Source organism: Diabrotica virgifera, chromosome 1, assembly GCF_917563875.1.
Source record: "Diabrotica virgifera virgifera chromosome 1, PGI_DIABVI_V3a".
Classification (NCBI taxonomy): domain Eukaryota; kingdom Metazoa; phylum Arthropoda; class Insecta; order Coleoptera; family Chrysomelidae; genus Diabrotica; species Diabrotica virgifera.
Genome location: NC_065443.1, coordinates 273,912,563 through 273,938,861, shown reverse-complemented (window position 1 = coordinate 273,938,861; position 26,299 = coordinate 273,912,563). Strand labels below are relative to the sequence as shown.

At 33.1% G+C, this 26,299-nt stretch overlaps 1 protein-coding gene across 1 annotated transcript in view; it reads right to left on the bottom strand.

Moving 5' to 3' along the window:
- The window catches only part of LOC114334909 (peroxidase-like), a 92,421-nt gene that overhangs the window by 37,541 nt on the left and 28,581 nt on the right, over nt 1-26,299 (bottom strand). Inside the window, exons 4-6 of the mRNA XM_028285045.2 lie at nt 21,095-21,290; nt 12,600-12,945; nt 1,726-1,882 (exon numbers count right to left, since the gene is read on the bottom strand). Coding sequence (XP_028140846.1) covers nt 1,726-1,882; nt 12,600-12,945; nt 21,095-21,290 — 699 coding nt within the window. The remainder of the gene's footprint in view (nt 1-1,725; nt 1,883-12,599; nt 12,946-21,094; nt 21,291-26,299) is intronic.

Sequence of the window (26,299 nt, the reverse complement as noted above, 5' to 3'; positions counted from 1 at the left end):
AAGAGGTTTGAACGAAGACATGTGCTACGATCGAGAGCAATGACGATTGGGAATCGGAAGACGTCGTAGAACGTTATGAACCGATTATATATACATTTATTTTAACGGTCTATGCTTCTATGTGGTTCAGGATCAAGACTAGGCCAGTTTGTATTTTTGGTGCCAAACATTTATATGATACGATAAAACTGTCGTGCTATTTGCCAAACAACTTGAAGAATGCTATTGTCCCATTCACACAGAGAAATGCATTCTTTGGACATTCAGAGAATCTACTACTAGGAATGTTAGCCGACAACAGACAGTACGTCAGAGAAGTTGCACCCCGCAGAATATTGAAGATCAGAGAGACATCATACATAGGAGCCGTACATATTTTCCTAGTACCTACTTTAAATATGGATGCTGATGATTACATCGATATGATAGATTGGAAAACCAAGACAGGACTCCACTATTTAAATATCGAAAGGATATATCAGACCATCATAGGCCATCACGGAAAAATTCCGTGTCACACACAATCCTCTGAAAGGGAAGTGCTGCCCTCTGTGGGTCACGGAGGAGAGACAGATTCATTAAGAATAAGCTCAAATCATGCCTTTTGATGCCTAAATTTGATACTAAGAAAGACTATAGTTCACAATGAGTTTTTATGTTATTCTTCAATTTGTAAGCATATTTTTTTTACTTTATATTGACTATTTTGCTTTTTTTTTCTTCGTATTATAGTCCTAATAGCTTAAATAAATGAATAAAACATCGTTGACTCTAGTTGACTATCGAATTTTTTTTTTTACAAAATTCCAAATTTTCAATCACTGTGGGGCACTTTTCAGACTTAAAATACGAAAAAATGTCATTTAAGTTTTTCATTCGAAAATGAAAGACGCACCAATTCCGCACCCCGCGAAAGTGAAATTCGAAAAAATAAATTTGCGCTCCACCCTAATGGTGAAACCATGTTTCATTATAATTCAACCAGAGGTTATCTGTTAACATCCGCGTTTAGCCTTTTAAATTTTACAACATTATAACGTAGGTTGAATTATAATTATTACAACCATTGTTTGGTTCTGGGGCTAGTTAGCAAGTATATGAGTTCACTGATGATGGACTGATAGGTCCGAAAATATTCGTTCTGAACATATTTTATTCAATCCATTAAAATTTTTCAAGATTTTAGTAAATTATGCCTATTACATACAAGTGGTTTTACTTCATGTTAGAGTTTGTTTAAATATACAGTCGGAAAAATGAAAGAATACCCATGAACGAACATATAAAACACGCTGTATTTTCCTGTCACCGTGTCACACAGAAAATTGCCCAGCGCAAGTACATGTAATAATAATTATTACATGTACTTGCGCTGGCCAATTTTTTGTGTGACACGGTGACAGGAAAATACAGCGTGTTTTATATGTTCGTTCATGTGTATTCTTTCATTTTTCCTACTGTATGGTATACAGCCAACCCAGGGAATTACCCCTGTTTAGAAAATTTGTATAGTTTAATAATGTTTTTTATTTTGATAACGATTTCCGAAACGGAAGTCGAAACGTCAAATAAATTTAATCTCAAACTTAAATTGTGGCTTTTTGTCAAATAAAAAAGTAAATTTTCGTATAATATAAAAGACAAACGTGACGTACAGACATTTAACCCACATGCCGCAAATTTGCTTCTTGGACTTGTGCTACAAATAAAGATAATGTTACTCACCTCGGGATCGCAATAAGCGTCAGGGGAAAGCGAGGGTTGCGTGACCATGCCGCGTATAATGGAGTCCAAGTAATCGCCTTTTTCCAACACACCGGGACGATTTATGTGATCCCTCATCACAATTGATCTATAAGGACAGCCAGAAGCATCGACTAATCTGAAACATAAGTGTCGGTTTGAAGCAGCAAGTAGCCTTAGAAGATGGATTGTTATAGGCAGAATCTAGTGTGGAAAGATAAACAAGCGGTAGAGGGTGTGATTTAATATATATAATTAAAACTAGATCCTCGTCTTTTTATTTTTAAGTTTAAAAAACTCCTAATAAGTATAATTACTTTATTGACGTTTGTTGGTATAGCAGAACAATAATTATACAGTATGGTGCAAATGAAAGGAATAAATTCGTTATTTCTTAACCCGGGAGCAGTCGCGCCGTGAGAAAAAATCTCACATTTTATCCTTTTCCGTAATAACTTGCTGAAAAATTTTGCAACATTGCTTTCTTCTCGTAAATGCCTCGCGGATGATAGTAGTAATGCGTGGATTTTTTTTTATTTTTTTTAATTTTTTTTGTGAAATTTATGGCTTTGGTGAGAACCAATTAGCTTTAAAATTGTTAGAAATAGATACTTTTAACATAACAAATAAATAAAAATATCATATAATAGAAATTGGTTTTAAATTTGTATTTAAATTTGTATTGTGAGATTTTTTCTCTACGCGCGACTAACGACGTAACTGAAGTGAGTGCGGCTGCTCCCGGGTTAAGACGACAACTTTAAGAAAAACTCCCGAAACCTGTCGATTTTTATTATTAAATTATGATTTTTTGGCATATATATCAAACTAATGACGCCATCTATATGGGTGTGATGAAGTAATCGATGCTTTTTTAAATACGAATAGGGGCCGTGTGCTAGCTCATTGGAAATGTTAATTAATTCTCTATGCAACAATATAAACTTTAACATAATTTTTTTTGCAGTGTGTCAATTTTTTTTAATCTAATTAAAAAACACAAAAGGAAGAATGTATCTACATAACGCATTTAATTTAAAATATATTTTACTGCTGTTAGAACACATAAAAAATGTTTATTTAAAAAAAACGCATTGCTTTTCGTTTAAATTCAATGCTGAAATTGGCAAGAGGCAGGTGGGTGGCCGCTTGAACATTGAATTTAAGCAAAAAACAATGTTTATTTGTAAAATAAATATTTTTTCTATTTTTTGATATGACTAAAATGTATTTTTAAAAACATTTTTCTTTGTGTATCAATTAATTTGATCAAAAAAATTTTTTTGGACACCTTGTATAAATAGTTATGTTAATAATTTATACTACTGAATAGAGAATTGAATAGCCTTTCAAATGAGCTATCACACGATCCCTATTCTCATTTAAAAAAATAACCGATTTCGTCATCACGCCCAGATGGATGACGTCACTAGTATGATATAAAATATGGAGTATTATAATTATGCCATATTATGCCAAAAAATGTATTTTGATTAAAGTAAATGATTTTTCTTAAAGTAGCCGGCTTTCGAAATAACGAATTTATTCCTTTCATTTGCACCATAGATTAGATGCTGTATACTTTCTACAGTAGAACGACCGGAGTGGTCATTTCAACGTAACACGACAATTTCTTAATTTATACAATCTAAAAATTTAACTAACAAATGGAATGGAACAGAGAAAAATGTTTAGATTTGACTGATTTGCATGAACGCTCTCCTGTGTTATAGACTCCAAAATAGCAATATTATTTTAACGTTACAAACGTCACAACTTTGATATTTTATTTTTAAATAATTATTTTACTCTATTTTATTTAATATTCCATTAATAATTATCTTCTATTCGTTTTAACTTGATTTTTGGTTAAAAAATTGTTTGGCGCCCTCTTCTATTATCTTCTATTTACTATATCTCTTTTTATTTAAATCATCATCTGAACTTACTGAATGTACCCTGTATATCCTTAATCTGTAGATAATATCTGTATTTTAATAAGGAACATGCCTGTCACCTCCTACGTCCCACTCTCATGGCAGTGACAATAGCAGGAAAAATAATTTCAGTATAAAAGCCGAAGAAGCATCAAAATTAAAACATTTTCCATCACACTACATAATATTCTCTTAGGGTGAGTTTTTATTGTAAGCTTTTTATAGTCTACTTTTAATTTTTATCATGATTTTTTTTCTATACCTAACCTTCCATGTCGAAAAGCACATGTTTAATATTTTATATTCTCGCTATTGATATGCTTTTATTAATCAAATTTTAACCAGTAATAATTAATCTTGATTCCATTTAATTTACCCCTTGCCATCTGCTACTCTTTTGAATACTTTTTGGCATGGGTACCTTTTCTTCTTGATGTCAAATCTTATAAACGCTTTGTATTCTAGTTTTTGAAAATAAATCAAATCTTTCTCCCTTCGGGAGCCTCCAGCATTAAGCCTATCACCGGTGATGACACTAAGGCTGACAGCAATGGGACCATGACATCTAGACTGTAACGACTACTACCTCAAGCTGCAGGGACCTAGGGCCGAACATTAGCCCAGGTGCCCAGGTCTACAATAACTCTACAGTAGTACCATTCGACATCAAGAAGTTACCAGCGAACCAGATACCAACAGCCATAAGTATAATCCAGAATCGTTAGTTTTTGGCAAGAATGGGTACGCGGTTTTAGCAAACATGGGTACGCGGCAAATAAAATGAACACTTCGACTAACCTGAGTATTTACTTGTTTCTCTGTGCTCGGTTCGTTTGGAAGAAAACGCTCTAGTCAGTAAGTACCGGGGGTCCCAATAAGAATGGCTCTCGGCCATATCTCAGGAACCGTTTATAGTACAGCTTTGGGGAGAAAAATTTTATAACAAAGCCTCGGGAAAAGCCTGGAAATTATTTTCGTTATTGCAAGTCCACCGCTACAGGGCGTAACTGAATATAAAAATTTAAAAATCAAAATTTTACAAAATTTGCCTTATGAAAGGGCACTGGAAATTAGATCATCGTATTCTTTATAAAATCCTGCGCATATTTGATTTTACAAGTTTAAGTCTACCTTTGTAAATAATGGGTGGGGGTGAGTGGGAACTTTGTTATGAAAAAATGACTATAAGTCCGGTTCTGCTTAATAGATTTTTGCAAACTTGGTCTCGATGAAAAAGCTCTTTTTCGTCAATGTAAGAGTTATAATTTCGAAACAGCCTAATAAGTAATATGCAAGCTAGGAGGCGCTATTTTATTTTTTCAGAAATCTAGTTTTCTTTGGAAAATATTAAATAAATGTATGCATCTTTAACCCTGTGTTACAAAATTAGACCAAATTAGCAACAGAATAGCGAAAACCGCATGTCAATACCTTTTTTCTATCTTGAGATATTTTAAGAAACGTGTAAATTTTAAACATAACTGATGCTGTTACCGGTAAACGAAGTTCCGGAAATCAAAGTGGAAGCAAGTAGTGTGCTGTGGAAAAAAATAGAGCATAGTACTTGCTATGTGCCGACAGAAGTAAATACTTCTTATAGATTCGATTATATTCGGCTCGATTCAATTCGATTACATTCGAGTAGATTTAATTTTATTTAATATACAGGGTGTCCAGAAACTCTACCGACAATCGAAGACAGGAGATTCTTCAAATAATTTTAAGATAATTTAACCCAATTCACCTAGTCCGAAAATGCTTCCTAAGGGAGCTAGAGCTCTTTGAAGATGGCGTCTTGTAATTAGTTTTTCTTAAATACCTCCAGAACGCTTCCATTTAGAAAAACAAAAATTGGTACACGTATTTATCTTCAAGATATAAATCTAATCCATCCATTGCAAATTTCTAGTACCCATCATAGGCGTCCATTTTGGGTAGGGCAACGGTTATTTTATCGCATAACTTTTATCTTTAACTTTTAAGTATTTCTTACAATGGATTATTAAATTGTAAAGTATTCTAGTACTAAAAGGTTCTCTTGTTTTAAATCGGTAGGACACACCGTTTTCTAGAAAAATCGATTTGAAAATTTTTCGCTATTTGAATTAAAAAAAAAATTTCAAAAAAAAAACGGTTTAGAAAGACGAAAACTGGTACATTTATTTATATTCCAGAGATAAATCGATTTCGTTAATTGCGAATTTCTAGTACTGGTCATAGGCGTCCGTTTTGGGTAGGTCAACAGTTATTATATAGCATAACTTTTTTGTCTTGAATTTTTGAGCATTTTTGACATTAGATTATGAAATTATGAGGTATTCGAGTATTAAAAGTTACTCTTACTTTATGTTGGTGAAATACTTCGTTTTTTGTTGAAAAGTTCTTTCAGTTTTTTCTTCAAATTCCAAAAACGAAAAATTTTCAAATCGATTTTTCTAGAAAACGGTGTGTCCTACCGACTTAAAGCAAGAATACCTATTAGTACTAGAAAACTTCACAATTTAATAATCCGGTCACAAAAATGCATAAACGTTAAAGACAAAAAAGTTATGCGATAAAATACCCGTTGCTCTACCCAAAACGGACGCCTATGACCGGTACTAGAAATTTGCAATGGATGGAATCGATTCATCTCTGAAAAGTAAATATGCATACCAATTTTCGTTTTTCTAAATAGAAGCGTTCTGGAGGTATTTATGAAAAACTAATTTAATGACGCCATCTTCAAAGAGCTCTAGCTCCCTTAAGAAGCATTTTCGGACTAGGTGAATTGGGATAAATTGTCTTAAAATTATCTCAGGAATCTCCTGTCTTCGTTTGTCGGTAGAGTTTCTGGACACCCTGTATATGTTATGCATATAATTTAATAGATATACATAATTAATACATAATATATACTAGTGATTTTACCCGTTAATTTTAGGATTAATAAATATAAAGTTACATAAAGCTTTAAATTATTTTTCTTAATAAAGTAACCAATAGTTTTTTTAATTTGGCGAAAATAGTACATTGTTTACCGGGTAGGAAAAGCTTAACATTCCTGGACGACTGTGAAGATTGCTAAGTCGAGGCGCAAGCCGAGACTTAGCAATACAGAGTCCAGGAATGTGGCTTTTCCTACGAGGTAAACATACTATTTTTCCGCAAATCGTTTAAAATTCGACAGATATTGATTGATTAAAAAAAAACGCGATAATTTTATTCCCAAATAAATGGTGCTTTGAAATTCCTAATAAAATTACTTGGGTTACTATGGAAACGTATTGAGGTTGAATTGTCAATCTTGACAATAAGAAACAACTGTACGGAAATATCATTTCCTTACAGTAAGGAAGTCCTGACTTTTTCTTCAAGAAATTTTGACAGGAATGTCAAAATTTCCTGGCGATTTGCGGAAATAGTACATTGTTTACCGGGTAGGGAAAGCTTAACATTCCTGGACGACTGTGAAGATTGCTAAGTCGAGGCGCAAGCCGAGACTTAGCAACACAGAGTCCAGGAATGTGGCTTTTCCTACGAGGTAAACATACTATTTTTCCGCAAATCGTTTAAAATTCGACAGATATTGATTGATTTAAAAAAAACGCGATAATTTTATTCCCAAATAAATGGTGCTTTGAAATTCCTAACAAAATTACTTGGGTTACTATGGAAACGTATTGAGGTTGAATTGTCAAACTTGACGCTTATAAATTTAATTGCTGGTGTTCTCGAAAGTAAAATGATAAGTGATGATGAAATTTCCATTTCTGGGACTCCTCCAGAGCTGGTTGAGGCAGTGAATACTGCTTCATTAGAATTATTGCCAAAGAAATCAAGAGAAAAGTACGAAAATGCATACAGACGTTTTATGGATTATCGCATGAGTAAAAATACGAGTTCTTTCTCAGAAAATGTTGTAATGGCCATACTTCCTAGACCTTTGTTTAAAGATGAAATCTTCAACATTATGGGCCAATTATTCAATGCTGAAGTCAACCCTTGCACTTAAACACAATGTAGATATATCTACATACTCAAAACTTCGTTCTTTATTGAAACGGCAAGCTCAAGGATATAGGGCAAAGAAATCTAAGATTTTAACGAAGGAAGAAATTGAAAAATTTATCCAGGAAGCTCCAGATAAAGAAAATTTAATGATTAAGGTAATTTACAAGGTTTTAATAGCAATGTGTTTTCTATCATTTATGTAGAACACTAACAACTGTACGGAAATATCATTTCCTTACAGTAAGGAAATGACATTTCCTTACAGTAAGGAAGTCCTGACTTTTTCTTCAAGAAATTTTGACAGGAATGTCAAAATTTCCTGGCGATTTGCGGAAAATTTAATTACTGATAAAATATAGTACATATTTCGTGTAAATTTGAATCGTAAATAATGCATGGAAGAGTTCATTTATTATTAGATAGGTACTCCCGTTAAAATCGAGGCCCTTTTACAAAACTTATATAGGTACCCTTATAAAATTCGAAGTTGTGACATTATTCCTTTTAACCTACATATCCTCAAATTATACATTTATAACATTTTATTTATTTTATATAATAATTAAATTCACTAAATATCAAATTTAAAATAATTGTTTTTAAAGTTTGTTAATCCTAAAATTAACGGGTAAAATCAAACCGTTAAAATTAAAGAGTTTGTCAAACGTAGCAGAGTTTAAAAATCTTACAATCGCCATAACGCCTCATGCTGATTGTAAGATTTTCGAACTCTTTGCTACGCTTGACAAATCATATATATTGTGTATTAAATTGGGTATATATTATAAATTAAATTATAGGCATAATTGGTATATTCTTAAATAAAATTAAATCTAATCGAATGGGATCAAATTGAATCGAATCGAATATAATCGAATCTATAGGAAATATTCACTTCTGTCGGCACTCCGCAAGTGCTACGCTCTATTTTTTTTTCCATAGCACACTACTTGCCTCCACTTTGATTTCGTGAACTTCGTTTACCGGTACCAATATCAGTTATGTTTCTAATTTATACGTTTCTTAAGATATCTCGAGATAGAAAAAAGATATCGACATGCGGTTTTCACTATCCTGTTGCTAATTTGGTCTAATTTTGTAATACAGGATTAAAAATGCATACTTGTATTTAATATTTTTTAAAGAAAACTAGATTTCTGAAAAAAATAAAATAGCGCCTCCTAGCTGGTATATTACTTATTAGGCTGTTTCGAAATTATAACTCTTACATGGACAAAAAAAGCTGTTTTCAACGAGACCAAGTTTGCAAAAATCTATTTAGCAGAACCGGACTTACAGCCGTTCTTTCATAACAAGGTTCCCACTCACCCCCACCTCTTATTTGCAAAGACAGACTTAAACTTGTGAAATAAAATATGCGCAGAATTTTATGAAGAATACGATGACCGTATTTCCAGTACCTTTCATTAGGCAAATTTTGTAAAATTTTGATTTTTAAATATTTGGTGTTTAGTTACGCCCTCTAGCGGTGGACTTACAATTATGAAAATAATTTCCAGGCTTTTCCCGATGTAACTTTTGTTATAAAAATTGTTTTCCCAAAGCTGTAGTATAAACGGTTCTTGAGATATGGCCGAGAGCCATGCTTATTGGGACACCCGGTACATTTAGGTTATATGTACTGATATAAATATAATGACTTTTAGTCTCTTCCTTAAAATTACTATAATAATAGATTATATTATTGTGTTGTCATTTAATGTTCATACCAAACTCTTCTTTCAGTGTGCCATAGCTTGTCGAATTCTCTCTATCGGGATTATTATACACAGAACTCAAAAAATTATGTCTTCGTTGACTGATATTTGCATACTTTCAATGTCAAGGGGTAAAATTACAATAATTATTGTCATTTTAGGTTAGTATATTTCGACATTTTATCGTAAGAAATCGTAATTGCTGGAAATAATGTACAGGGTGGTTAATTAATAATTTGAAATATTTTAACTGTAGATTCCTGGGTTAAAAATATATTACAGTTTAACGCATATCGCCTAGTCCGAAAATGCTTCCTAAGGGAGCTAGATCTCTCAAAGATGGCTTCTTGTAATTATTTTTGCTTTACATATCTCCAGTACGCTTCTATTTAGAAAAACGAAAGCTGGTACACCAATATCGTCCAGAGATTAATCGATTCAACCAATTGCAAATTTCAAGTGCCGGTCATAGGCGTTCGTTTTGGATAGGGCAACGGATATTTGATTGCATAACTGTTTTACTTCAACTTTTAATCATTTTCGACACTAAATTATTAAATTGTGAGGTATTCTAGTACAAAAGCATACTCTTGTTTTATGTCGATAGAATACAACGTTTTCTAGAGAATCAAATTGAAAATCTTTCTTTTTTTGACTTTGAAAAAAATTTTCAAATAATATTATTTAGAAAAAAAAACTGGCACGTTTATTTCCCTTCCAAAGATGAATCGATTGCATCAATTGCGAATTTCTAGTACCGGTCAGATGCGTCCGTTTTGTGTAGCTTAACGATTATTTTATCGCATTATTTTTTGTCTCTAATTTTTAAGCCATTTGACACCAGACTATTAAATTATGAGTTACTCTAATACTTAAAGTTATTCTTCCTTTAAGTCGGTAAAGCACACGGTTTTTTGGAACTTTTTTTAAAATGTTTTTTAAATTCAAAGAACTAAAAATTTTCAAGTTGTTTTTTTCTAGAAAACGGTGTATTCTACTGACTTAAATCACGAGTATCTTTTGGTACACAGGATACCTCACAATTTAATAATCCAGTGTCAAAAATGCTTAAAAGTTATAGACAAAAAGTTATGGGATAAATTAACCGTTGCCGTACCCAAAAGGGAGGCCTATGGCTGGTACTAGAAATTTACAATTGATGGAATCGATTTATCTCTCTAAGATAAATCAATGGACGTGTCAGTTTTCGCTTTTCTAAATAGAAGCATTCTGGAGGTATTTAAAAAAAAGAATGTGTGTGTACTTTGTACGCACATAAGAAGTTACACTCCAATTATATGATTTCAACGAAATTAATATACTTTAAACAGTTTATTTATATTTTATTTAAATAATAAACTAATTTTAATACTTACTACTTTTCAAATTTTGTTATTACCCTTAACTACAGACATCCCATTATCACCACGTAACAACAGATATCCGGTATTTTTTACCGGTCATTCTAAAATAGAGTCAAAAATAAAGTTAATAATAAAAAACAAAAAATGATGCACTATGTGTTTTTTTGGAGTCTCTAGATATGAGAAAAATGGTAAGATGAGTGATTTTAATAATATAATACAAGATTTTTAGAGAATAATCTATTAAAGCAGAAATTTTGGGTAATTTTTGGTCTATTGAAACAAACGGCCATAAATGCTATGCACAAATATTTAGACTCTCTTTTAACAAATAAACGTAACAGAGAATCACAAAGGAAACATAAAATAGCATTTTCGAAAATTTTTAGATCCGTTAGAAAAAATCTACAAGGGGTAAAATTGTCACAGGCTTAAATAGCAATTCCATTTTTGCAAAGTTGCCTCAAAATTTTTATCTTCAAATTTAACCTTGATTGAAGGTCCAGGATGACTACCACAGTCCATTTCTTTACTTTTTCTCTAAAAACACAAAAAAATAATATAAACATTTCAAATTTACAAATATAGTACCCACATAAAAATATTTACTTAAAACAGACATCCGGTAATTTTTCCGATTTTTTAAGATTTTTGATGTGTGCTACAAAAGAAAATATTGATAATACACGCTACACGCTTTGACTAGCACTGTTATACAAACTTCCCGAGAGGTACAGAGACACATGAACTTGTAAGTGGTGAGGTTACCACGAAATCCGCATTTTGGGAATGTCTGTAGTTAAGGTTTATAACAGTACCAAAAATTAAAAAAATAAAAGAAGAAAACACACACAAACACATTGAAAAATGCCACAAATGATTTCTGAACAATAATTGTCGGAAAATTTTTTAACTAAGTTCTTATTTTCTAAAAAAAAAATAGATAATAAATATACTTACAATCATAAAATGTATAAAAAAAAAACAAAAAAATAAAAGTTTCTATTGGGGTTCGAACACGCTTATGTTTGAGCAGTTAGTATTGGAATTCATTTATCTTACACTTCTACTCACGGAGACACCTGCATCATGTGGGAAGATCGACAAAGTAAACGTTTTAAACTTTTAAGAGTTCTGAATTTAAGCAAAATATTTTGATTTTTGTAGAATATTGAAATATTGAAATATTAAAATACGATAAAATAAAGAGTAAGAAAACAATATATTAGGTGAATATTGACACAAATTTTGATGGTAATCAAATTATGTAAATCAAAGCATTACATGCTATTTTAATAGATTCATTTTAAATTTTCCAATTAGGTAGGTACCTATGTAATTTTATCAGGAAATTGAAAAATTTACAATTATTACGACCTGTCGCTTTTAAAAACTATTTAAAAAGTCACTACAATTATAAACTTGCTTTTTTCTCTGCCATCACAACAATAAAAACTAATATGCACAACATTTGTTGATCCATAATCTCCAACAATTATTGACAGATGATTTTAACACCCAATACCATCCCGTATAACGTTTGAGCCACTAAATATACTGTCATATATAACGATAATTGATTAATAAACTGTCGGTGTGCGCATGCACCAGGGAATGTAAAAATTCACCCTCGTGCCTAAAGAAGTATAACTTCAAAAACCTAATTAAAAGACTCCATCTTCAAAGACCGCTAGCTCCCTTAGGAAGATTAAACTTTTGACAAAATCTTTTGAGCCCATGAATCTACAGCTAAAATATTTCCAACTATTAATGAGACACCCTGTATATCTAATAATAGAACAAAAAATTAATTTATAAATAAATAATAGCACGTTAGTACTTACGACAACATTCCTGGTACCAAAGAATGGAAGTGTCGAAATGCTGCTTGAGAATGCTCATTATATACATGTGGTCTTACACTTGCATTATAGTCATCCACAAACTCATCAGTGTAATATAAAATACCACGTTCCAGAAGGTTGTATTCTCCCATGTAGTAAGGAAGAAGTTCATAATAGGCGATGTGTTGATATTCCGCTATAACTATCGTTCGCGCGGCTTGAAAGATTGCTTCGTCGTCCCAATGAGGATTTAGGTGATGTAAAGCTCTTGCTACACGGTTATGTTCTCGAGCCCATAGAAGATGCGTAATGGTTAAAGGTGGGTTTTGGTCCACTCTGGGATCACCTTTAAAATAAATTTTCAGTTATAATTCTCCAAGAAATTAACTCACCACAACCTTAAAAATAGGTAATTTTTGATGTCTTGAATTTCCTAAACCCATTGTCCGGTTTAAGTGATTTTTTAACACGTTATAGCTTTATGCTTTAACAATTCCGCTGTAATAATATCGTTGCTAGATAGTTAAATTGCTATTGTATACTGGGTGTACCAACTACCAATAAAACTATATTTTTTCCTCATAGTTCGCATCAGACTGTAAAATATTCTAGCATTTATAAAATACTAAAATTAAAACCCAACTATAACCCAATATTTTTAAAAGGTATTGTTTTTTAATTCATTCGCTTATGTTGGATAATAAAAAGTTAGGTACCATAACAACTACCCATGTTTTTCATCAATACAGGATATTTTAAAATAAGTATTGAAAAGTTTAAGGAGTAATTCTGCATGAAAAAATAACGATAGTTTGCTTCATAAATTTATGTACGCAAGTGCTTCGTTTCCGAGATAGAGGGTGTTAAAATTTTTCTTATAAACTGACGATTTATTTCATCATCATTCTCTTTGCCTTATCCCTATGCGGGGTCGGCTTCCCTAATTGCATTTCTCCACACAATTCTGTCTTGGGTCATATCAATGTTAATCCCCTTTACCAACATGTCCTGCCTTATCGCCTCCCCCCAGGTCTTCTTTGGTCTTCCTCTCCTACTCCTTCCAGGAATCTGCACTTCAGCTATTCTTCGTATTGGGTGATTAACGTCTCGACGTTGAACATGACCGAACCATCTTAACCTATGCTCTCTCATTTTGGCATCAATTGGTGCCACACCTAGACTTCCCCTAATATACTCATTTCTAATTTAATCCTTCTTTGTCACTCCACTCATCATCTAAGCATTCTCATTTCCGCCACATGCATTCGTTGTTCCTCTTTCTTTTTCACTGCCCAACATTCAGTTCCGTACATCATAGCCGGTCTTATGGCTGTTTTATAGAATTTTCCCTTCAGCTTCATTGGAATTTTTCTGTCACACAACACACCACTCGCTTCTTTCCACTTCATCCATCCAGCCCTAATTCTACTGCATGCATCTCCATCTATTTCTCCATTACTCTGTAATACCGATCCTAGGTACTTAAAACTATTGCTTTTCACAATCATTTCACCATCCAAAGATACCATTTTATTTGTAGTAGCTCCATCTTTAAATGAACATTCCAAATACTCTGTTTTTGTCCTACTAAGTTTTAAACCTTTTTCCTCCAGAGCTTGTCTCCACTGTTCCAGTTTTTGTTCTAAGTCTCTTTCACTATTTCCTACTAACACGACATCATCAGCATACATTAAGCACCATGGAATGATACCCTGTAGTTTCGCTGTTATCTGGTCCAAAACTAATGAGAATAAATACGGACTAAGCACAGAGCCTTGGTGCAATCCTACTTTCACATGAAATTTATCAGTCTCTCCCACACCTGTCCTAACACTAATCGTTACTCCCTCATACATATCCCTCACAATCTTTACATATTCACCAGGGACTCCTTTCTTATTGAGTGCCCACCACAGAATCTCTCGAGGAACTCTATCATATGCTTTCTCAAGATCAATGAATACCATATGAGCGTTTGTTTCTTTACTCCTGTATTTTTCCATTAACTGCCTTATAATGAAAATTGCATCTGTTGTTGATCTACCCTGCATAAAGCCAAATTGATTCTCGGATATTTCGGTCTCTTCACGTATCCGTCTGTCAATTACTCTTTCCCATATTTTCATGGTGTGGCTAAGCAGTTTTATAGCCCTGTAGTTTGTACATTGTTGTATATCTCCCTTGTTTTTGTAAACAGGTACCAGTATACTGCTTCTCCATTCGTCTGGCATTTGTCCGACTTCCATAATTCTATTAAATAGACCTGCTAGCCACCTTGTTCCTGTCTCTCCCAATGCTCTCCATACTTCCCCAGGAATATCATCTGGTCCTACCGCTTTTCCTTTCTTTATTTTTTGAAGCGCTTGAGCCACTTCCTCGTTGGTTATTTTGGTGACCATTGCTGCTACTGTCTCCGTTGACTCTACAGGCTGTCTGTCAAATTCTTCATTTAATAAGCTGTCAAAGTACTTTCTCCATCTCTTTTTGACTTCCCTTTCGTGAACTAGTATTTTATTATTTTCATCACGGATACATCTAATCTGATTAAAATCTTTTGCTTTCCTTGCTCTCTGTTTGGCTATTTTATATATCTTCGTTTCGCCTTCCCTGGTATCAAGTTGATCATATAGGTTTGAATACGCTTCTGCTTTGGCTTTTGCTACTGCTACTTTCGCTTCCTTTTTCGCCACCATATAGTTTTGAAGATCTGTGTCGGATCTGGTTTCTTGCCACTTTTTATATAATTTTCTCTTCTCTTTTATTTTTCCTTGTACTTCGTTTGACCACCACAAAGTCTCTTTATCCTCAAACTTTTTTCCTGACGTTTTCCCAAGTATTTCAATAGCAGTCTCTCTAATACTACTGGCCATTTTTCTCCAAATTGTATTAGGGCTTCCTTTCATGTTCCAACATATTTTTTCTACTATTCTTCTCCTGAATAGACCTTCTTTCTCATCTTTCAGCAGCCACCATTTGATTTTTTGTGGTCCTCTCCGATATTTTTGTTTAGTTTCGCTTTTTACTTCGATGTCCAGAACAAGCAGCTTATGTTGTTGGCTTACTGTCTCACTCACTATTACCTTGCAGTCCTTGCATTCACGTATGTCTTCTTTCCGTATCATGAAGTAGTCTATTTGGGATTGATGTTGTCCACTTTTGTAGGTAATAAGTTGAGTTTCTCTCTTTTTAAAGAATGTGTTAACAATCGCCATATCCAATGCTGTTGCTAATTCAAGCCTGTCATCTCCAGCTTCATTTCTAGTTCCAAAGCCTAATCCCCCATGTATTGTTTCATATCCTGTCTTGGTTTGGCCCACATGTGCATTGAAATCACCTCCTATTATAACTTTCTCCTCTGCTGGAATATCACTCAGTACGTCTCCTAATTGATCATAGAAAGCTCTTCTTTCATTCTCACCCAGACCTGTTTGGGGAGCATACACACAAACAACATTCAATACCTCTTTATCAATTACAAATTTCACTGACATCATTCTATCACTCGTTCTTACAACTTCTACTACGTTATCTTTCATTTCACTATCAGCAATTATACCAACTCCATTTCTAGTGTTACTACTCCCTACATACCACAATTTGTATCCTTCACCTAGTTCTTTCGCCCTTTGTCCTTTCCACCTAGTTTCTTGAATACAAGCAATTTGAACTCTTCTTCGTTTGAGCGCATCCACTAATTCCAGACTCTTACCTGTAAGACTACCAAGATTCCAAGACCCTATCCTGATTTTTCTAACCTGCAATGGTGTTCCCCCTGAGATAGTCCTCACCCGGAGATCCGAACGGAGGCTCATTTTACTTCCGGAACATTTTACCTCAGGAGATGCCATCATTTCAGTATAAGTTTTTACTGCGTTTGGAGAAGGTCTTTTCATTATTATGGCCTGAAAAGATTTTTGGATATTTGATGCCTGAATGCCTTTTCTATTAGCACCATACCCTGCCCTGCACGTTTAGCCAATACACCACCAATGCAACCGATTTATTTATTTATTGACGATTTATTGACGATTTATTTATTGCACTAAAACCGGTTGAGATGTGCAAATGAAATTTGGTGGGTTTTAAGAGGTAGTTATGTTGTATTTTTTGACACACAATTTAAGGATTTGGTATTCCCCAGTATGCGCGCCAATGGCGATAAAATTCTTGGTTGCAAGTCAAAAAATGCGCAATATCTACCTCTTAAAACCCAACAAATTTCATTTGCACATGTCAACTGGTTTTAGAGCAATAATTAAATAGTCAGTTTATAAGAAAAGTTTCAACACCCCCTATCTCGGAAACGAAGAATTTGCGGACCCCTTAAAGTTTTCCATACTTATTTAAAAACACCCTGCATTGATAAAAAATCATGGCTATTTGTTGTACCTTAGTTTTTTATTATCCAAAATAAGCGAATAACTTAAAAACAGAATATTAAGAAAACATGGAGCTATAGTTGGGTTTTAATTTCAGTATTTTATAAATGCTAGAATATTTCACAGTGTGATGCGAACTTTGAGAGAAAAACACAGTTTTATTGATAGTTGGTACACCCGGTTACAATAAAAATTTACCTATCTGGCAACAATATTATTACAGCGATATTGTTCAAGAATAAGGCTATAACATGTTAAAAAATTACTTAAATCGGACTACAGGTTTAGGAAATTCGAGACATGAAATATTACCCATTTTTAAGGTAGTGGTGCGTTAATTTCTTAGAGAAGTGTACATGCTTTCTTTTTATTTATTAGGATTTATAATGTTACGGATACCTTGGATTTCCTGTACCACAAACTAAGTTCTCTACCGAATGATGAGAGACTGAGAGCTCATTGAAATCATAAAAAGCGGAAAACTGCATAGCTCGGACATGTAATGAGAAACAATAGATACGATTTTCTACAACTCGTAATCGTGGGTAAGATTGAGGGTGAAAGTGGATGGGGACGAAGATAGTGCTCCTGAATAAAATATATACAAGTTTTCACAGGCTTGGGCTAAAGAGATTTTCTAAGAAAGATCTAAAAGAGGGAAATGATTTATATAGTTTTTTTAGTTCGACGCATAGTTTTTAAGGTATTCACAAAAAATCCGTCCGAAAAGGTGTCATTTTTCAATGAAAATGGCCAATTTTCAACTACGCATATCTCAAAATGTAGATATTGAGTTCTCACAAAAAGTATAGACCAGTTTTTGCTTAGAAATAGGTTCTTTAGCCAATTCCGTGCTTATTTTGACCAACAAATTTTCCACCCCCTTGAAGAAGTGGGAACCGCCCCAGGATAAATGCGCCATAGTATATAGGGTAGATTTTGTTTCTTGAGCTATTCCCTACTTATTGTGAAAATATCAAGTACATCAATGTAGTAGGATGGAATTCGGAGCCAAATGCCCTCATTGACTGCCCTACAATAATGCTCTGCTATGATCGAGTGAGAGAGGACACACATAAGATTATAGCAAAATTTCTATTGACCGTAACTTTTCGGGTTTTTGAGCTACAGCAATTAATTTTATGTCATTGGAAAGGTAATTTTCCATTATTTCAAAATATGTAAAAATCTATAGGGCGTATCTAAATAAATTAACATTTTTTATTCATTTTCGGTTCAACCGGAAGCTATATTTTTAGTAAAATTTATTGTGATAATAGATAATAAAGTACCATATATGTCTGCAAAGTTTCAAATTTTAGTTTCTATTAAGAAGGAAGTTACGGGCACTCGAATATTTCATAACTCCCTCCTATGGGGAGTTAAGGAATCTGACTAATGTCATTCAATTTACCGACAAGATATCAAAAATATATCAAAAAATAAAAAAATTCCTTGAAGCCATTTTTGAGAAAATCTAGTTCAAATTTATGTCAAATTTTGACCACTTAAATATAGGCAACCCGTAACTTTTTCTGGAAAACGATAACATCCCTCTTATAGCTCCATCTTTATGCTATATAACGACTTTTTCAAATTAAACTTATCTTAAATAAGTTTTTAGATAGGTAGGGAAATGTGTCGGGTGGGCGGTCGGCCATGTTGGCCGCCATTTTGAATTTGGAAATGTCAAATTCCGTATTTTTATTCACCTATCGATGAGCTTACTTTGAGTTTAATTTCATTCATTTTGGTTAAAATTTGCAAAAATGGGCCCTAAATAACCCCTCTATTTCGGCCCCCCTTTGAGAGGTTTTTTTTAAAAGCTTAGTTTCTCGACAAAATTCTCTTAAACTTACTCATACCGAATTTCATCAAAATCGGTCCTATTGTTTTTGCTGGGCGGTGGCGACATACGTACGTACGTACATACGTACGTACATACTTCAGACATGTTTTTTTATTTGCTTTTTAGACTCAGGGGGACTCAAAACGCCGAAAAAAAGTGAAATCTGAAAAAAAATTTTTGCACGATCCTATAACTTTATCTATTATACTATACAAAATTATCTTACAAAATCCATGATAAACAGAATTACAAAAAAAAAACTTTCGTAGCGGCAACTAAAAAATAGTAAAATAATGTCCATAGCAGTTATATAGAATAACTGGATGAACTTGCTACCATAATAATAGCGATATAATACACTGGACTGCCTTTAACTATAGAAACGTAAGCACCACTGACAATTTTACGTCAACGTAGCTCATAGACTAAACCATACTAAATAAAACTACTGCAACAGTTGAGAGCAGGTACAATTACACAACACTTGAAGCTACACAGATTATGTTCACTACGCTCACCGGCACAAAATTCCGCCACCCAAAATTTTTGATTAAGTTTGACAATCTATACCTTTATTTTTTGTACTCCGATTTTCAAGATTCTGGCATCAGCATGTTGTAGGTACAGCTGGTTCCAAAAAAAAAAACTGTTACGACCCTTAAAGCGTATTTTGTAGAAAATTGAGCAGTGTATTTTGAAGGATAAATACTTATATTTACATACATACTGTCACTGTAACTGCCAAATCTTAAAATTTGTCAGATAACTTATTCTGTTCAACTCAAAATATGGCTCCACATGCTGACAAAGAACTAAAATCAAGAATTGTAACGAAATTAGAAGATGGTTGGTCACTATCCGTCGTAGCGAACCATTATTTTAACGTAAGCAGAACAACCGTTCTTAATAATAATAAAAGATGGAGAGAACAAGAAACTCTCGAAAGAAAGCAAGGTTTGGGAAGAGCTCTCTGAAGAAGAAAATTTCATAGTTCCTTTCACGCAGATGGACCGAATACTACAAGCTATTATCACTGCTGATGGAGATATTACAAAATATTAATTTAATTTTCACATACCTAAATTTAGTATAGTTTTGGTCCTCCAGAAACTCGCTTTCTTTCGAGAGTTTCTTGTTCTTTCCATTTTTTATTAATAGAAAAACTGTAGTTCTGCTTATGTTAAAATGTTTTGCTGCCTCTGATAGTGTCCAGTTATCTTTAAATTTGGTTAAAATTCAAAATAATAAAAAAATTTAGACCTTAATAATTATTACAATTTATGAATTAACATAAATATGTAATCAGTTGTTTGTTTGTTTATTTCAACTGACTTTGACAGTCTGTCATAATAAAAAATATATAATGTCAGACCAATCAAATACACTGCTCAAAACAATCAAATCTTAATAAGAGTCGTATCAGTTTTTTTTACATGTAATGATGTCGTTTGTTATTATTCCGGTAACAAAAATTTTTGCTTAGATGGCATTATACGGGGCTGAATGGAAGCGTTGTACTTTTTCCCAAATTTAAAAAATTCTGTGGAAAAATCGGAGTGCTGATTTTGTTTCATACTCCTTTTGTGTTATCCTGGAGGTATCACTAAGGTTTTGTTTTTTGAATTATCCGAATATCTCCTTTATTGTAAGACCTGTAAATAAAATACTTTCTTTAAAGGTTTATTTCATTAAAATTGTCAAGCGCACTAAAATTAACAAAAAAAATCAAAATTAACAACAAAATCTTATCAATCCAACCTCTATTTTCAGTGTTTTTATTTACAAAAAATGGTACAGCTCTTACAAGAAAAGATATATTCGGATAATTCAAAAACAAAATATTAGTGATGCCTCCGGTATAGTATGATAGGACTATGAAACAAAATCAGCTCTTCCATTTTTCCACAGAATTATTTAAAGTTAGGAGAAAATACAACGCTTCCATTTACCCCTCTATAATGCCATGCAAGCAAAATTTTTTGTTACCGGCATAATACCAAGCGATACCAATACAGACATGTACCTACAAACTGGTGCAAGACTCTTGAAAATCGGAGCACAAAAAATAAAGTTATACATTATCAAACTTAATGAAAAATTTTGGGTGGTGGAATTTTGTGCCGGTGAGTGTAGTATTCTTTTATAAAACACGTTTTACAAAAAAATATATTTTCAGTACTGTATGGCATACCGCATGTCACTGGTTAAAGGTTACAAACGAAAGGCATACGAAGTTTTTTTCCGGTTTTATATCTATTGTACATTACCTGTGTGGTAACATACTTCATTTTCATTCAGCAAAGGACAAAAAACATCCCGTTCTGTGGAATCTGGAAACCATTCACGCTGTTTTCGCATTTCTAGTTTAAGTAATCCTCCTTCGAGTGTCCTTAGTTTTAGACAAACATCTTCGGTATTTCCATAAATAAGAGATAGATCTAAATAAGCAGTAACCGCTGACAACTAAAAATTAAAATTAAAGAATTTGTTCATATATTAAACAAGACAAAAACGGCGGGTTCGTTGGAAAATATATTCACATAAGATTTTTTTTGCATAATCACATTCGTGAGACACCCCAGAATAAGGTTCAAGAAGTCGCCCACGCCAAAGGTGTTCCATTTTTTTAACAATTTTTTTTTTCAAATTTCAAAAATAAACTGTTTCTGTCCGGACAATTTTTTTTAGATTGTTTGGACCACTCTTAGCAACAAAAGGTCTCTTGTAATTTTTCTCTAAAGTTGACAGTTTCCGAGATATAAGCAATTTAAAATTTAAAAACGCGTATATGGCCAATTATAAGACTTAATAACTCGGGTAAAAATTATTATTATAAAACTCAGAAAGTGACTAGATCAATGCTTAAAGCTCCCCCCTCCCCTTACATGATGCTGAAAAAATTTGTGTCATTAATTTATTACAAAGCTGTTATTTTTAATTATTAACAAAGAGCGGTATTATCGTATTGACGCGGTTTTAAAATCTGAGTGTGAGTAAGATGCACCATTGACTGCCGGTGAGGTACCATTGACACCTAATACGTACATGGCGCTCATTATTATTACTTATAAATAACAGCTTAGAAATAAAATAATGACAAAAATTTCTTCAGTATCTTGTAGGGGTGGCTTTAATCTTTAATTTAGTCACTTTCTGACTTTCATAACAATAACTTTTTTCTAAAACCGTGTTAAAAATGCAATTCTTAGCACTCCATAGGAGCGATAAAAATGCTACTTTAAAGCACTAGTGCTTTAAAATTTTTAAGGCACTGCAGTTAAAAGTGAATTGTCAAATTGTGAAACGTCAAAATACTTATATTTGATTTATTAACATTAATATTAATAGTACAACTTGCGCAATTTGAAAAAGGTGGTTTAAAAGTTTTTTTTAAATTGAATTTAAAATGTATTATTCCATTTTTAACACGTTTGTAGAAAAAAACTATTAAAATTTGTTAGAATATACAACAATAAAAGTAAGATATTATTCTATAGTTGTTATGATTTACGTATTGACAGTATAGGCAGATTTGATGTAATGTCAAGAAAAGTATAAAAATGGAATGTCAGTCAAGTTCCAGTAAAAGTTTTTGTAGATATTTTCCTGTAATTGAGAATGAATAAATTATAATTGTTAATATATAAGACGTTTGTAGAAAAAATATTGTATGATATACCTGTTAAAAAGTACATTTTTAAGGCACGCATGTGAATTGCAGAATGAGCGAAGCGAACTTTCACATGCTTGCCTTAAAATTGTACTTTTAACACTTATATCATAAATAATTATTAACTGAGTTATTAAGCCTTGAAAAATCGCCATTTTTTCTTTTTTTCAATTTTAAATTGCTTATGACTCGAAAACGATCAACTCTAAAGAAAATTTTTAAGAGACCTTTTTTGTTCAGAATGGTCCAAAAAACCTAAAAGTGGGCGACTTCTTGAACCTTATTCTGGGATGTCTCACGAATGTGATTATGCAAAAAAATCTCCTGGGAATATTTTTTCCAACGAACCCGCCGTTTTCGTCTTGTCTATATGTAATGTTTATGATAAATGACCATTGTGTTCATGTATCATTTCTGAGTTAAATATTATACAACATAGAAAAATCTAAAAAATTAAATTTCTTTGAAATAAAAAAAAAATACTTTATAACCAGATTTTTTTAAAATGATCACTTTGAGCCAATGAAACTGATAGATCATATAAACAATACATAAGTAAAGTAACTTTTGAAGCAGTAAATATTAATTTTATTTGGGATGCTGATTAGAGATTGATTTTTGCGATTATTTTTACGAAAATATAAAAGGGATCAACAATATTTTAAGCGTAACTGACTTACTTTTAATGTTTTTTTTTAAGTTTTTAAAGTTTCTTTTAAAAACAAAAATAAACTTTTTTAAACAATTTAAAACAGTTCTAATTAGTTTTTCCCGAAAAATACCCCGTTTTTTGGTTATTTCACATTTAAATATTCGATTTGGAATTTGACGACTAAAGAACCTACTTTTCATTAGCTACAACCCGGCTTCTACTGAGTATTCTTCCTTTTTGGAGTCCTTAGAACGATCTCTGTGGTGTACTCTAAAACGAGCTTAAATCAAGATGTCTAGTTTAATACGAAATTATTTTCCAGTGGATGCATTAGCGACATCTATCTAAACAAAGAGAAATCTAAAGGACATTTCTACAATTTTAAAAGCGTGCGGACCGATGAAAAATAGGCATGGGAGGGTCGACAATTATAAATATGCATTCTACACCCGTCTTCCTTATCTAGGTAAAAATCCAAAGAATTTTGGTTTTAGAATATACAACAGACCATTCTTGGACCTTCAAAAGGAAGAAACATAATGCCAACGGATGGTCTTCTTCTTTAAGTACCGTGCCCAAATTTTTAGGCGTGGGTAGCTTCCATAACAATTTGCCGATATCGTTCTCGATCTTGTGCGGCATGTAACAATTGATCTGCTGATAAGCCAGTCCATTGACGAAGGTTTCGGAGCCATGAATATTTCTTTCGACCAATTCCTCTTTTTCCGTCGATCTTTCCATTGAGTATTAACTGCAGCATCCTGTATCTGCTACCTCTCATTATATGCCCCAGATATTCAAGTTTTCTCTTTTTTATCATCTTCATTAAGTCACCTTCGCCTTGACCTACTCTGTTTAAGGCTTCTCTGTTTGAAATGCGTTGAACCCAAGATATTCTGAGCATTCTACAATACGACCATATCTCAAAGGCTTCTAATTTAAAGATGAAGTTAGTTTTCAATCCTAATAGCAAAATAATAATACTGAAAATATTAAAAATATTACTAAAAGATTTTTAAATTGAAAACTTATTGGTACATTTCCCTGGTGACACCTCCAAGGCTTCTACAATTTTCAAGCCAAATGGATGCTGCAGTGAAGACAAAGGGAAGGAATTCTACACTATGCAATTCACAACCCCCGTCTGCAGCTCGGTAAAGTTCCAACGGAAAATGCACCTGGTTACTCTACGGAGTAATACGACTATAAAATAAAAATGTATACCATTTTTATTCAGTTGCAATGCGAAGGCAAAACAATCTTGCTTTTCAATTAGAATACGGAGCGCAGTCCAGTCCTCTGAATCGCGATTTTCGGCTCTTATTGGAGCCTCATCGGAAAGAACGTAGGCACTGTTCTCCATACCCCAATTGACTAGCGTCGAGAGGTTTTCCCACCCATTGCAACCGAAGTGAAGGTATTAGGTTACTAGCGTCATCTGGCAAATTCTGCAAATTGTAGAAGCCTTGTAGGTGTCACCAGGGAAATGTACCAATAAGTTTCCAATTTAAAAATCTTTTAGTAATATTTTTAATATTTTCAATAATATTACTTTGCTATTAGGATTGAAAACTAACTTCATCTTTCAATTGCCAGATGACGCTAGTCACCTAATACCTTCACTTCGGTTGCAATGGGTGGGAAAACCTCTCGACGCTAGTCAATTGGGGTATGGAGAACAGTGCCTACGTTCTTTTCGATGAGGCTCCAATAAGAGCCGAAAATCGCGATTCAGAGGACTGGACTGCGCTCCGTATTCTAATTGAAAAGTAAGATTGTTTTGCCTTCGCATTGAAACTGAATAAAAATGGTATACATTTTTATTTTTTTAGCTTCTAATTTGTTCATCATGTTAACTTTCATGATCCAGGTTTCACATCCATGTAGTAATACAGGATACACGTAACATTTTAGGAACTTGATTCTTAGTTGTAAGTTCAGCTGAGAGTTGCTCAAAATAGATCTAAGTTTCATAAATGCTCCTCTTGCAATTTCTATACGAGCTTTAATTTCTTCATCCGGATTTAGTGTCTGGTTTATCCAACATCCTAGGTATTTAAAATGGTTAACATTTGTTATTGATTCATCATTGACAATTAGTTGCATAGGGCCGACGTCTTGTTTACTAACCACAAGTAACTTTGTCTTTGTTGCATTTATGTTAAGTCCGTTATTGGAGCATTCTCTAGTGACTCGATCTATAAGGAATTGAAGGTCTTCGATATTTTCAGCCATGATCGCGGTGTCGTCTGCATATCTGATGTTAATACTTTCTCCTCCGATTCGAACTCCACACTGTCCTTTCAAGGCTTCATTAAAAATTATTTCTGAGTATACGATAAACATAGTTGGGGATAACACACAACCCTGTCTGACACCTCTTTGAATGCAAATTTTGTCTGTTTCTTTGCCGTCTACCAGAATAGAAGCTTCTTGATTCCAATATAGATGTTGTAAAAGTCTCAGATCTTTATCATCTATTCCAATCATTTCTAGATATTCAAACAACCTATTATGTTGAACTCTATCAAACGCCTTCTCAAATTCTATATATCTTCATATAATAATCTATATATCTACATATCTTCAACGGATGGTGTTAGCCTCTAAAAGAAACTAAATCTTACGCTTCCTCTCATTAAATATTTAACCCTTAAGTATTAACACCCCGTCTCTCAGACGGCATCGCTTGTCGAAAGTGGGATATTTCTCTTCCTAGAAAATTTTGAAGGTCATGACTTTTTAAGTTGGGTTGTTCTTTAGTAGTATTGAATTCGGCACTTTGCGGCAGGTTGTTATTCGAAAGATATTTAGGCACAAAATGTGATTTCCTTCTAATAGACGGGGTGTTAGTGTTTGTGCCCAGTTCGTCATTACACATAATGTGCTCCAGTTCGTCCAAAAACATAACATAAGGGAAGAAAGACCCTAAGGAAACTCTTTTGAAATGATTTGATAAGGTAGAAGACGGCATAAGCGAAGTGGAATCAATTTGTGATGAAAATGTTGCCACTGACTACCATTGCTACACTGTACTAATTATAGTACCTGTCAGATTTTTTTTGTTTTAACATTTTTTAAAAACCTTTTTATTTTCATTTTTCTTACTCTTTGTTTAGCTCGATTATAAATTTTTAATAAGATTCTTTG